Raw genomic sequence first — 13740 nt, 5'->3', positions numbered from 1 at the left:
AAAAAAAAAAAAGTGGGGAGCAGAAAACCAGAGGATTATCAAAGGAGGAAATACAAATGACCAATATGCATTTTAAGAAATGTTAAAAAAAAAAAAAATGTTCAGGGGGCTGCAGAGATGGCTTGGCAATTAAGGTGCATGCCTGCGAAGCCTAAAGACCCAGGTTCGATTCTCCAGGGCCCAGATAAGCCAGATGCACATGGTGGTACATTTGCAGTGGCTAGAGGCCCTGGTATACCCATTCTTACTCTCTTTCTTTCTCCCTCTTTCTCTAAATTAAAAAAAAAAAAAAATGTTCAATGGCTAGAGAGATGGCTTAGTTGTTGGGGCACTTGCCTATAAAGCCAAAGGACCCTGGTTCAATTCTCCAGGACCCATGAAAGCCAGATGCACAAGAGGGCACACACATCTGGAGTGTGTATGCAGTGGACGGAGGCCCTGGAGCACCATTCTCTCTCTGAAATAAGTAAGTAAATAAATAAATAATAAAAAGTCTATCTTTAAAAAAAAATGTTCAACATCCCTAGCCATCAGGGAAATGCAAACTAAAACAACTCTGAGATTCCATCTTACTAAAGTCAAGATGGCAATCATCAAAAAAAAAATCAAATGAGGGCTGGAGAGATAGCTTAGGTTAAGGTGCTTGCCTGGGAAGCCCATTGACCCATGTTTGATTCTCCAGGTCCCACGTAAGCCAGACGCACAAAGGTGACACAAGCACGCAAGGTCACACATGCGCCCAAGGTGGCGCACGCATCTGCAGCACGACTGCACTGGCTGGAGGCCCTGGTGCAACAATTCTCTCTCAAAAGAAAAAAAGAAAAAATTCAAGGGGCTGGAGAGATGGCTTAGCAGTTAAGCACTTGCCTGTGAATCCTAAGAACCCTGGTTCAAGACTCAATTCCCCAGGACCCATGTAAGACAGATACATAAGGTGCCACATGCATCTGGAATTTGCGTGATTCTCATTTATAGACCTCTCTCTCACAGACCTCCAAGGCATAGCGGTACATGCCAGTCATTTCAACACTTGGGAGGGCAGAGGCAGGCGAATCACTGTAAATTTGATGCCAATGTGGTACAGATAGGATGTTCAGGCCATTGCCACACATATTTATAATCCCAGCAGGAAAGAGTCAAGAGGATCAGGAATTCAAGGCCAGCTTTGACTATACAGACAGCCCATGTTACATGAAATTCTGTCTAAATACCCAGCAATCAAAAATAATATCCTTGGGGGGAGGGGGTGTTGCTGAGAGATAACTCAGCAGTTAAGACACTTGCCTGCAAAGCCTAATGACCCAGGTTCGATTCCTAGTACCCACATAAAGCCAGATGCACAAGGTAGCACCTGCGTCTGGAGTTCATTTGCAGTGGCTGGAGGCCATGGCACACCCATACTCTCTTTCTATCTCTCACTTTCTCTCTTTCTCTCTCTCTCAAATAAATAAATAATCTAAATAGTGATAATACCCTCACATAAAGACTTACCTCTACGTTATACTCTGCCCCATCTGTGTTGATTCTTATGGTAACATCATCATCTCCTATGTGGGCTAGAACCCTAGAGTCAGGCTCACCTGGAGGAAAAATACTTTTGTTATTAAAAATATTTAGTGCTTGCCTGTGTAGCCTAAGGACCCCAGTTCAAGGCTCGATTCCCCAGGACCCACGTTAGCCAGATGCACAAGGGGGCACATGCATCTGGAGTTCGTTTGCAGTGGCTGGAGGCCCTAGCGTGCCCATTCTCTCTCTGCCTCTTTCTCTCTGTCTGTCGCTCTCAAATAAATAAATAAAATTAAACAAAATTTAAAAAATATTTAGGGGCTGAGCTGGGCATGGTGGTGCATGCCTTTAATCCCAGCACTGGGGAGACAAAGGTTGGAGGATCACTGTGAGTTCGAGGCCACCCTGAGATTACATAGCGAATTCCAGGTCAGCCTGGGCTAGAGTGAAACCTTACCTCAAGAAACCAAACATACATATTATATATTACTTATATATAGAGACTAAAGGGCTCAGTGGTTAAGGTGCAAAACCAAAGAACCTAGGTTTGATGCCAGATGCACAAGCTGGTGCATGCATCTGGAGTTCATTTGCAGTGGCTAGAGGATCTGGCACATCCATGTTCTCTCTCTCTCACTCACTCACTCATTCACTCAAAAATATAAAATTATTTACATTGGGAACCAGGCTGGTGGCACACAACTTTAATCCCAGAACTTGGGAGGCCAAGGTAGGAGAAATACTATATGCTGAACAGCCTGAGATAACATAGTGAATTCCAGATCAGCTTGGGCTAGAGTAAGACCCAAACTTGAAAAGCCAAAAATGGAAAAAAAGGGTTTTAAAAAAAGGAATATATAGATCTTGGGACTGGAGAGATGGCTCAGCAGTTAAGGAGCTGGCTTGCAAAACGAACAACCCATGTTTGATCACCCATATAAAGCCAAATGCACAAGGTGGTGTATACATCTGGAGTTTGTTTACAATGGCTAAAGGCCCTGGAGTATCCATTTTCTCCCTCTCTCTCTCTCTCTCAATCTCCTTGCAAATAATTTTTTTTCAAATAAATTTTTTTAAAGAATATATTGGTCTTAAAACTGTAATTTGAGCCAGGCATGGTGGTGCATGCTTTTAATCCCTGCAGAGGCAGAAGTAGGAGGATCACTGAGTTCAAGGCCAGCCTGAGACTACATCGTGAATTACGGGCCAGCTTGGACTACAGTCAAGAACCTACCTCAGAAAACAAAACACTGTGATTTGGAGTGTTCAGCATCATTTTCTTTTTCTTATTGCAGAAAAAGATACAAAAGGTGAAGTGTAACCAGGCATGGTGCCACACACCACTGGAAGGTCAAGAAGGGAAGAAAGATGGTCTCCCCCCTCCCCACCCCCGAGGAAAGTCTCACTCTAGCCCAGACTGACCTGGATGGAATTCACTATGGAGTCTCAGGGTGGCCTTAAACTCATAGCAATCCTCCTACTTCTGCCTCTCAAGTGCTGGGATTAAAGGTGTGCGCCCCATGCCCAGCAAGATGGTCATTTTAAGACCAGGCTGAGCTACACAGGAGAAGACAGAGGGAAATATGTAGAAAGAGCACCCAACAAGTGTGATGTGCTAGATAAAAACTACTTCCTCCTAGAGACCCTACCTTGAAAAAAAGGGGAACATTTCTGCTTAACCTAACATGGCTCTAATAAAATCATAAAGCACTCCTATGATAACCCTTTCCCTACCCATTTACCAAAAGATTATGCAACCACATTAGAACTGGAGACCTGGTACAACTTAGATCTAAACATGCCCCCCAAAGGCTCCTCTGTTAAAAGTTTAGTTGCCAGTTAGGTTTTGAGAGGGGAACTGACTATGTGAGTTGTAACTCCATCCATGGATTAATCAGCTAATAAACTCACAACTGAATGGACTATTAGGTTGGTTAGAGAGAGATCACTGGGAGAAGGCCTTGAAGAATGTGTGTTGTCCTCAGACCCCCCCCCCCCCCCCCCGCTTTCTCTCCTGGCCACCACTAGGGAAGCAGCCACCTCCAACAGCTCCTGTGGCCATGATGTTCTGCTTTACCTCAAATTCAAAGCAAAGGAGCCAACAGGCTACGGAGAGAAGCCTCTGAACCATGAGCTAACATAAACCCTCTTTGGAGCTGTTTATGCCAAACGCTTCATCATGACAAGGGATGACTAATAAAACCTGACACCCAGAAACAGGGAAGGCAGAAGGACCATACTAACCAACCACATGTCCACTGAAGAAGTCCTGCCACTTTACAGTGTATTCGCTTTCGTCTTTACCATCCACCACCACGACTTTGAAATTCTGAGAAAAGCGTTCAGTACTTGATGTCAGATACAACTTAAAATGCCTGAAGAGAAAATGCATTCATAGTTTAGATATATAAAACAGGTTTCGTGCTCGCTTCGGCAGCACATATACTAAAATTGGAACGATACAGAGAAGATTAGCATGGCCCCCGCGCAAGGATGACACGCAAATTCGTGAAGCGTTCCATATTTAAAAAAAAAAAACAAAAAAACAGGTTTCATTTTCATTTCATTAAATTTCTCTTAAAATCCAGAAAAGATAACATACCTAAAACACTATGCAAGTTATAATTAACACTTTACTAGGTAAAGACAAGTAATTAATTTTAGTTATAAAACTTTAGCAGACCAAAATTCACTAATATGGGGCTTGGAGTATTTAAAAAGCTTACACATTCATCTTCCTGGAACTGAGTAAGTTCTCCACTTCACCCAAGTAAAACTTGAAGCTTCAGGCTCATGGTTAGTAACTCAAAGCTATACAGCTAGTAAAGCATGAAACTGGCCGCTGAACTTTTTTGTTTAAAACCTAGTGTTACAGCCAAGCATGGTAGCACATACCTTTAATCTCAACCCTTGGGACACTGAGATAGGAAGATTACTCTAAATTCTAAGCCAGCCCGTTCTATTAAGTGAGTTACAGGTCAGCCTGCACTTGACTGAGACCGTCTTAAATAAGTAAATAAATAAATAAGCTTGGGGATACAGAATGAGTTACTGGTCAACCTGGGCAACAGTGAGACTCTGCCTTGGAAACAACAAAAGTCTTTGTAGTCCCATGCACTCAAGCAGGGTAACCCACCGGAACTCATTATTGCCACTCCTATATTTAAAAGCATTCATGCTTTCTTCCTCCTTCTCAAAAGAACTTATCTTGAAAAAAATGAACCCACAATTATTAGGAAAATAAACTCAAAGCTTCCAATGCAGATATTAAAAGACACACTCCTGCTCTTTACAGGGTATAATATAATGCACTCTCTTACTTAGCATTTTCATTCTGACGTAAGAATTGGGAATGGAGAGCCTGACATTTTATTTACAAAGCCATTCAATGTGCCCATTAACACCTAAGACCAAATTATATTGCTCATCTGAGCCATAGGAACTCAGCTGTGGTGTTATAATATGATACGATGGAAGCTGGAGAGAGGGCAGAGCAGTTTAAGGTATTGTATGCGAAGCCTGACGACCCAGGTTTGATTCCCTAGTACCCATGTAAAGCCAGATACGCAAAGTGGTGCATGCATCTGGAATTCATTTACAGTGCCAGGAGGCCCTGGTGCATCCATACTTACTCTCTCAAATAAATAAAAAAAAATATTTTAAATGAAATTTTTTAAATGAAATGATGGGGCTGGAGAGATGGATTTGAGGTTAAGGCACTTGTTTCTAAAGCCTAAGAACCCATGTTCAATTTCTCTCCAGATCCCACAAAAGCCAGACACATAAAGATGACACAAGCATCTGGAATTCAATTTCAGTGGCTGAGGCCCTGGCATACCAATTCTCTCTTTAAAAACATGAAATGATGGGCTACAGAGAGGGTTCAGTGGTTAAAAGGTTCTTGCTTGCAAAGCCTGAAGGCCCAGGCTCAATTCCCCAGTACCTATATAAAGCCAGATGTGCAAAGTGGAATATACATTGAGTTCGGTTGCAGTGGCAAAGGGTCCTGGTGCACCCACACTCATTTTTTTCTCTGTCTATCAGATAAATAAATCCTATTCTTTCTCTCTCCCTCCCTCCCCCCTCTCTTTTGTCTCTGCTTGCAAATAAAATATTTTATTTCTTTGAGAGAGAAAGATAGGTAGAGGTAGCTAGAGAATGGGCTCTATAGGGATATAAGCCAACATTTTTTTTTAGGTAGGGTCTCACTCAGGCTGACCTATAATTTACTATGTAGTCTCAGGCTGGCCTCAAACTCACAGTGATCCTCCCAAGTGCTGGGAGTAAAAGGTGTGCACTACCATGCCCAACTTAATATTCTCATTTAAAAAATTACTTATTTATTTACTTGTGAACAGAGAGAGAAAAAGAGAATGGGCACACCAGAGCCTCTTGCTATCGCAAAGGACCTCCAAGTGCATGTGCCACTTTGTGCACCTGGCTTTAGATGGGTACTGGGGAATCAAAACTGGGCTGGCAGGCTTTGCAAGTGAGTGCCCTTAACTGCTGAGCTATCTCCCCAGCTCTATTAAACATTATTTTTGATGTTTTATTTACTTATCTGTTTATTTGAGTAAGAGAATGAGAATGGGCACGACAGGGTCTCTAGGCACTGCAAACTCCAAACATATGCACCACCATGTGCATGTGGCCTATGTGGGTACTGGGAAATCGAATGTGGGTCCTTAGACTTTTTATATGCAAGTGCCTTAACTACTAAGCCATTCCAGGTTCAATTCCCCAATATCCACATAAAACTACTTACACAAAGTGGCACGTGTATCTGGAGTTAGGCTCTAGTAACAGAAGTATTAAAAGAGCCAGGCATGGTGGCGCATGCCTTTAATCCCAGCACTCAGGAGACAGAGACAGGTGGACTGCCATGAGTTTAAGGCCACCCTGAGACTACATAGTGAATTCCAGGTCAGCCTCAGCTAAAGTGAGACCCTACCTTGAAAAACCAAAAAAAAGTATTAAAAAATATTATGAGCTGGGCGTGGTGGCACATGCCTTTAATCCCAGCACTTGGGAGGCAAAGACAGGAGGACCTCCATGAGTTCAAGGCCACCATGAGACTACATAGTGAATACCAAGTCAGCCTGGGCTAGAGCAAGACCATACCTCAAAAACAAAACAAAACAACAACAACAACAACAACAAAATATATATATATATATACACATATATATATGAACAATTCAGAATGTTTTATGAAACTAAATATTAACACATTTATAACAGATTTCAAAATTCAATTCCCAGCTTAAGAAAAACATCATTACTGACAGTATGTGGAAAAACACATTTTTTGGATAGCAGGAGAAAATGTTTTAAGATTTTTACAAAATAGTGTTGTGCTTCATTCTCTCTTAAAATATTTTATTTATTTACTTCCTTATGGGCTAGAGAGATGGCTCAGCAGTTAAGGCGCTTGCCTGCAAAGTTTAACAACCTGAGTTCAATTCCTTTGTACCCATGTAAAGCCAGATGCACAAGTGGCACATTTGTCTGGATGCGTTTGCAGTGGCTGAAGGACCCATTCTCTGCCACCCCTCTGTCCAGCGTAATGGTACCCCCCTCTGTAATCCCAGCGCTTGGGAGGCCAAGATAGGAGAATCACTGTGAATCTGAGCTGGAGCATGGAGGTAAACACCTTTAGTTCCAACACTCAGGAGGCTGAGGCAGGAGTACTGCCGTGAGTTAAAAGCCAGCCTGGGGCTACAGAGTGAGTTCCAGTTCCAAGTCATCTTGGGCTAAAGTGAGACACTGTCTCAAAAAAAAAAAAAAAAATCATAGAATATGAATGCAGAGGTGGGAATGCAGAGCTCAGTGGTTTAAGGTGCTTGCTTACAAAGTCTGCTGGCCTAGATTCAATTACCCAGCACCCATGTAAAGCCAGATACAAAGTGGCACATGTGGCTGGTATTCATTCACAGCGGCAAGAGACCTAGGTGTGCCTCCTTCCCCCACGCATGCATGTAAAATAAATTTTTAAAAAATCACTTATTCGTTATTTTAAAAAAAAAAAATACATTTATTAGCCAGCTGTGGTGGTGCCTTAACTGCTGAGCCATCTCTCCAGCTCTTCATTTTTATTTTTTTCAAGGTAGCGTCTCACTCAGCCTAGACTGACCTGTAACTTTGTAGTTCTGGTCTGGCCTCAAACTCACAGTGATCCTCTTACTTCTAACTCCCATTTGCTGGGATTAAAGGTGTGTGCCACCACACCCCGTATATTTTTTTCTTTTGGTTTTCTGCATTCATATTATTGACCCAGTAATTCTCCTTTGAGGAATGTACCCTTTAAAACACTTAAACAGATATTTATGAAGCTATTCACTATAGCATTGTTGGCGGGGGGCGGGGTGACACCCTGGTTAAATACCCATCTAATAAGGGAATGGAGTCAAGGGTGGTTACAATTCTATGTACTAGCAATATGCAGCACATGGCTGCAATCCCAGTACACCAGAGGCTGATGCAGAAGGATCGTGAGCTACTACCCTGGACTACACAGTGAATCCCTCTCCCCCCAAAACAAAACAAAACAAAACAAACAAACAAAAAAAAAAAAAAAGAAACCATGCCAGGTGTGGTTGTATACTCCCAGCACTAGACAGGTTGAGATACGAAGACAGCAAGCTCAAGACCAGCCTAGGCTACATGACAAGACCCTGTCTCATAAAAAGATGAGGGAGGGACTGGAGAAATGGCTTTGCAGTTAGGGCATTTGCCTGCAAAGCCTAAGGATTCAGATTCAATTCCCCAGGACCCACATAAGCCAGACGTACAATGTGGCACATGCATCTGGGGTTCATTTGCAATGGCTAGAGGCCCTGGTACACCCATTCCCTCCCTCCCTTCCTCCCCCCTCCTCTCTCAAATAAATAAATAAAATAAAATTTAAATTTAAAAAGTAAAAAATAAAATAAGGGAGGGTGACTCTGGGCATGGTGTCGCATGCCTTTAGACCCAGCACTTGGGAGGAACAGGTTAGGAGGATTGCTACGAGTTCAAAGCAAGCTTGGCTAGAGTGAGACCCTATCTCAAAAACAAACAAAAATTAAATAAAATTAAAAAGAGGGACTGTGAATACAGGTCAGTTGGTTGAGTACTTGGTCTAGCATGCAAAAGGTTCTGGGTTCACAACCATACATCATACCATTCACAAACCAAGAGTGGCGGTATCTGCCCGTAACCCTAGCACAGGGGAGGAAGGAGGAAGAGAATCAAAAGTTCAAGGTTATACACAAGACCATCGTAAGAGGAGGGAATGATCACGACATCAAAATAAAAGAGAGACTTATTGAGATGGGGAGGGGATATGATGGAGAATGGAATTTCAAAGGTGAAAAGTGGGGGGAGGGAGGGTACTACCATGGGTATTGTTTATAATCATGGAAAATGTTTTTAAAATTGAGAGGAAATAAGATTTAAAAATAATAAAAGAAAAAAAAGAACTCCCTCCCACCAAAAAAAAAGTTCAAGGTTAGCCAAGTCAAGTGGCACAGGCTTTTAATTCCACTGCTCAGGATGCAGAGGTAGGTAGATCACTGTGAGTTTGAGGTTGGCCTAGGAGTACACAGTATGTGTCAGGTCAGCCTGGGCTAGAAGTTCAAGGTCATTTTCATGAAAGCCTGGAAGTAGGGCTGAGACAGGAAGAAACGAAAGCTCACACTGCTCTCCAATGGCAGTGCTAGCAACAGCACTTGCTAGACAAGCGCTCCTCTACGCCATGCCCTGGCGACCTACTGAGTAGCTCAGCGTTTAAATCAGTTGCACGTACTACTGAAACAGGCACTGAAATAAGGTGCTTTTGCTCAAAAAAGCTTTGACTCCTTCCTTGGGCCCACAAGTGCCCTTATATTCTAAACTGAATGAAACTTCTCAAAACAACCCTTCCCTGCCAGTCCAGATGAGGACGATGCTGCATCCAGCAGACACCAGACTGCTGCGGTCACGTGACAGCAGACAGGCCTAAGCACTTCTAGCTAGAACTGAGACAATGCTGACCAGGCATCCTGACCAGGACTGTCTACACACGCCTCTTGCTCCTTGACCGAAATTCTCTGCTTAAACTTAAATCTCATGTCAGAACCCTAGAAGATGGACTGTATCCCTTTGTCTGTTCCTCTTTCCAATGTGACCACATTAATAAATCTCTCTGCTTCTCACCACTGTGTTTAATTTGTGGTCTGGGACCAGTGGCCAAGCCTAGTTATTGCCCTAAAAGCACTAGTAACACTCCTTGTATTATTTTGTAAGGTGATAAAGCCAATCTAATAAATAAAAAATAATTCAGGCCTGGAGAGATGGCTTAGCAGTTAAGGCGCCTGCCTGCAAAGCTAAAGGACTCAGGTTTGAGTTCCCAGTACCCACATAAACTGATGCACAAGGGAGCACATGCATCTGGAGTTTGTTTACAGTGGCTATAGGCCTTGGCACACCCATTCTTTCTCTCTTAAAATAATAAATACTTTAAAAAATAATAATTCAGGGCTAGAAAGATGGCTTAGCGGTTAAGCGCTTGCCTGTGAAGCCTAAGAACCCCTGTTCGAGGCTCGATTCCCCAGGACTCACGTTAGCCAGATGCACAAAGGGGTGCACACATCTGGAGTTTGTTTGCAGTAGCTGGAGGCCCTGGCGCACCCATTCTCTCTCTCTCTCTCCCCCTCCCTCCCTCCTTCTCTCTGTCATTTTCAAAGAAATAAGTAAAAATAAACAAAAAATTTAAAATAATAATAATAATAATTCAGCCCACTTATAGTCTCCTAGTGCTTCTCTTTTGATACTAAAGTTTCCTTAAAGGCTTTTAGGCTTGCAATTACTGAACAGATTTAAATCTGTAAAACAACATGAGTAATAATGAAATTATTTCTTAATTAAGACCACATCAACCAATTTATATTATGAAGAGGAACTTCAAACAGAAGAAACACTCAACACAAAATCTTTATCTCTAACTTTGTGTCTTCACATGTAAAATAAAGATAATATTTAGAACATGGTTAATGGTTCTAAAGTACCATCAAAGATGTAAAAAGGCAGCCTTTAATGCCAGCAATTGGGAGGCTGAAGTATGAAGATCATCATGAGTTTGAGGCCAAGCCCAGGCTATAGAGTTCAGGATCAGCCTGGGCTAAAATGATGACCTACTTCAAAAAAAGTTAAAGTAAATCAGAAAAAAAGGTAAATAAACTGAAAAAAGTATTTTGTAAACATCCAATTAAAATTTTTCATTAGAAAAAAATTTAAGACCCAGGCATGGTGGCCCACACCTTTAATCCCAGCACTCAGGAGGCAGAGATGGGAAGATCTCTGAGTTCAAAGCCAGCCTGGGCTAGAGTCCCTATCTCAGGAAACAAAAAAAGTAATAGCCTTAAAGATTTTTCATTAGAATTTCAAAAACATTACCACTGTTATTACTTCTAGAACTCTCATTTACTTTAATATTCTCATCAAAATGGATTTTAAAACAGTCATTACACTATATAATTATATATGACATATGGTAATTCCATCAATTACAAATTTTTTCTTTGTTTTTTGAGGTAGGGTCTCCCTCTAGCCCAGGCTGACCTGGAATTCACTATGTAGTCTTAGGGTGGCCTTGAACTCATGGTGATCCTCTGCCTCCCAAGTGCTGGGATTAAAAGTGTGGGCCACCACACCCAGTGCAATTACAAATCTTTAAAAAGTAAATTCCTTGTTTTCTGCCTTTGCCAAAGCAAACCCGCCACCTGCATTGTCCCAGTATTATTCTATGAATAATTTCAATTACCTTTTCAAAGCTGAAAAAGTTAGCAGTGTCTCTAAATGTGTCGAGGCCTGTAGATCCCTTTTCCTTACTGAGTGCTGCTGGATGTTAGATAAAGAGAGGATATCGTAGTCTGAGAGCAAAGAATCAAGCTTCTCTGAAATAAAGGTAGAAACATTATTAGCACCTAAATCTATTAGTCAAGTATAACTTCACTCAAATGCCAGTGCTATATAATAACTTCCTTCTGATATAATGCATTATGAAGTGCCCAAATGCCCAAACCCACAAGTGAAGCATTCTTGTTAAAACACTGAGCCAAAACCTAATGAAGATCTAAGTGCAAGTCTTTAAGACACACCGGGACTAAATGCTGCCAAGTTACGTAACAACTGAAGGAAGCAATCAACCACACCTAGAATGTGATGATTTCTGCAGAACAAATGACCCAATTTCTCCAGGAAATAAATGGCATGGGAAAGAAGGGAAGAACAATGACATAAAAGATATAAGTATATAGTAACCAATCACAGTGTTTGAATTTTTTTGGATCCTAGAACAAACAAGCCAGCTGTGGGAAAATATGAGACAACTAAGGAAATCTGAACATGGTCTATACATTTGATAATAATAATTTTGATCCTGTAGAGTACTATATTATACAATGAGGTAAGTTTTAACCTTTTATAGAAAAAGTCTAGACCCCAAGCCTGAGTTTCAAACTAGGCTGTACTTGTAAGTAAGACCTAGGCTCAAAAATAAATAAATAAATAAAAATAAAAAAGAGGAATCTGGGAGAAGAGAAACAGATGCCAAACACTGGCATGGGAAAACTGGCTATAATAACCGTAGGCCCACCCCCAACAATACACTCCCTCCAGGAGGTGATAATTCCCAAATATGCATCAGCTGGGGAGAATAGTATTCAGAACATCTAAGTTTATGGGGGAAACCTGAATCAAACCACCACATTCTGCCAGTGACTCCCATAAACTGATATCCATACATGATGCTCAGGTGTCCCCATAAACTTAAGTGTTCTGAATGCTAGGTTCCCAGCTGATGGAGATTTGAGAATTAAACTCCTTCTGGAGGTGGTGTATTGTTGGGGGCAGGCTTATGGGTGTTATATCAGTGTCCCCTTGCCAGTGTTTGGCACTCTTCTGTTCTTGTTGTCCACCTTATGTGGACCACAGGGGGTGATGTCCACCCTCTGCTCATGCCATCGTTTTCCCTGCCATCATGGAGCTTCCCCTCAAGCCTGTAAGCCAAAATAAACCTTTTTCCCACAAGCTGCTCTTGGTTGGGTGATTTCTACCAGCACTGTGAACCTGACTTCAACAACAGGATGTATTTGTAATGTACTGCAAACTAGTTTATCTCACAGAAGTGAAGCTCTGTGAAAATAGAAATATGAACAATGTAACTCAAAGATTTAGCAAAGCTGACACAATAGATACAATTGAAAAAAATTAAGGAAAACCTTGGGGCTGGAAAGATGGCTTAGCAGGGTTAAGGCGCTTGCCTGCAAAGCCTTAAGGACTCATGTTCAATTCTCCAGGTTCCACGTAAGCCAAACGCACAATGTGACACAGCATGCAAGGTTGCCCATGTGCTCAAGACAGCACATGTGTCTAGAGTTTGATCACAATATCTGGAGGCCCTGGCATGCCAATTCATTCCCCCCCCCCCCCCCCCCCACACACACAGGTCCATCTGGTGGGCTTGTCCCTCTACCAAAAAAGAAAGAAAAAGAAAAACCCTGGGCTATTGAAATAGCTGAGCCAGTAAAGATGCCTGCTTGCAAGGCCTGACAGCCTGGGTTCCATTCCCCAGTACCCATGTAAACCCAGATGCATAAAGTGGTACATGCATCTGAGTTCATTTACAGTGGCAAGAGGCCCTGGTGAGCCCCTTTCTCTTTCTCTCTCTCTTTCCCTCCTTCCCCTTTCTCCCTGCTTGGAACGAAATCTAAAAAATATTTTTTAAGCCAGGCATGGTGGCACACGCCTTTAATCCCAGCACTTGGAAGGCAGAGGTAGGAGAATCGCCATGAGTTTGAGGCCACACCCTGAGACTACACAGTGATTTCCAGATCAGCCTCGGCTAGAGTGAGACCCTACCTGAAAAAAACAAAATAAAAAAAAAAATTTTTAAAGAAAAATCTTCAATATTTCAGATGAAAAAGAGACCAGATTGTGGAGTAACACATTTCAACTACTGAATAAACCAGACAGCACCATTTGGGATACTGGCTTATACCAAGGACAGGTATTATTTAGCAATAATGTTTATTTTAAGCATATTACACAGGAAGATTTGGGGATTCACAAACTTTAATAAATAGTCTGTATTACAAGAGAAGAAAAGGAGTTCTGTGGACATTATTAAAGCAAGATAAGAGGATAAGAAAATCCGGTTTCTAGAGTGGTCAAAGACAGTGCAGTATTTCCTCATTATTATTCAATACTTAAGCA

At 41.8% G+C, this 13740-nt stretch overlaps 1 protein-coding gene and 1 non-coding gene across 3 annotated transcripts in view; one reads left to right on the top strand and one right to left on the bottom strand.

Annotated features, from left to right (window-relative positions):
• The window catches only part of Adam17 (ADAM metallopeptidase domain 17), a 62159-nt gene that overhangs the window by 33719 nt on the left and 14700 nt on the right, over positions 1–13740 (bottom strand). For both annotated transcript variants that reach the window (XM_045137845.1, XM_012949145.2), the window contains exons 2-4: positions 11288–11420; positions 3751–3881; positions 1492–1580 (exon numbers count right to left, since the gene is read on the bottom strand). In XM_045137845.1, coding sequence (XP_044993780.1) covers positions 1492–1580; positions 3751–3881; positions 11288–11420 — 353 coding nt within the window. The remainder of the gene's footprint in view (positions 1–1491; positions 1581–3750; positions 3882–11287; positions 11421–13740) is intronic.
• Positions 3928–4034, top strand: LOC123455928. Its single transcript, XR_006634225.1, has one exon. It is a non-coding gene; the product is annotated as a U6 spliceosomal RNA (small nuclear RNA).

This window comes from Jaculus jaculus, chromosome 18, assembly GCF_020740685.1.
Source record: "Jaculus jaculus isolate mJacJac1 chromosome 18, mJacJac1.mat.Y.cur, whole genome shotgun sequence".
Lineage (NCBI taxonomy): Eukaryota > Metazoa > Chordata > Mammalia > Rodentia > Dipodidae > Jaculus > Jaculus jaculus.
This window is presented reverse-complemented; position numbering and strand designations above follow the sequence as displayed.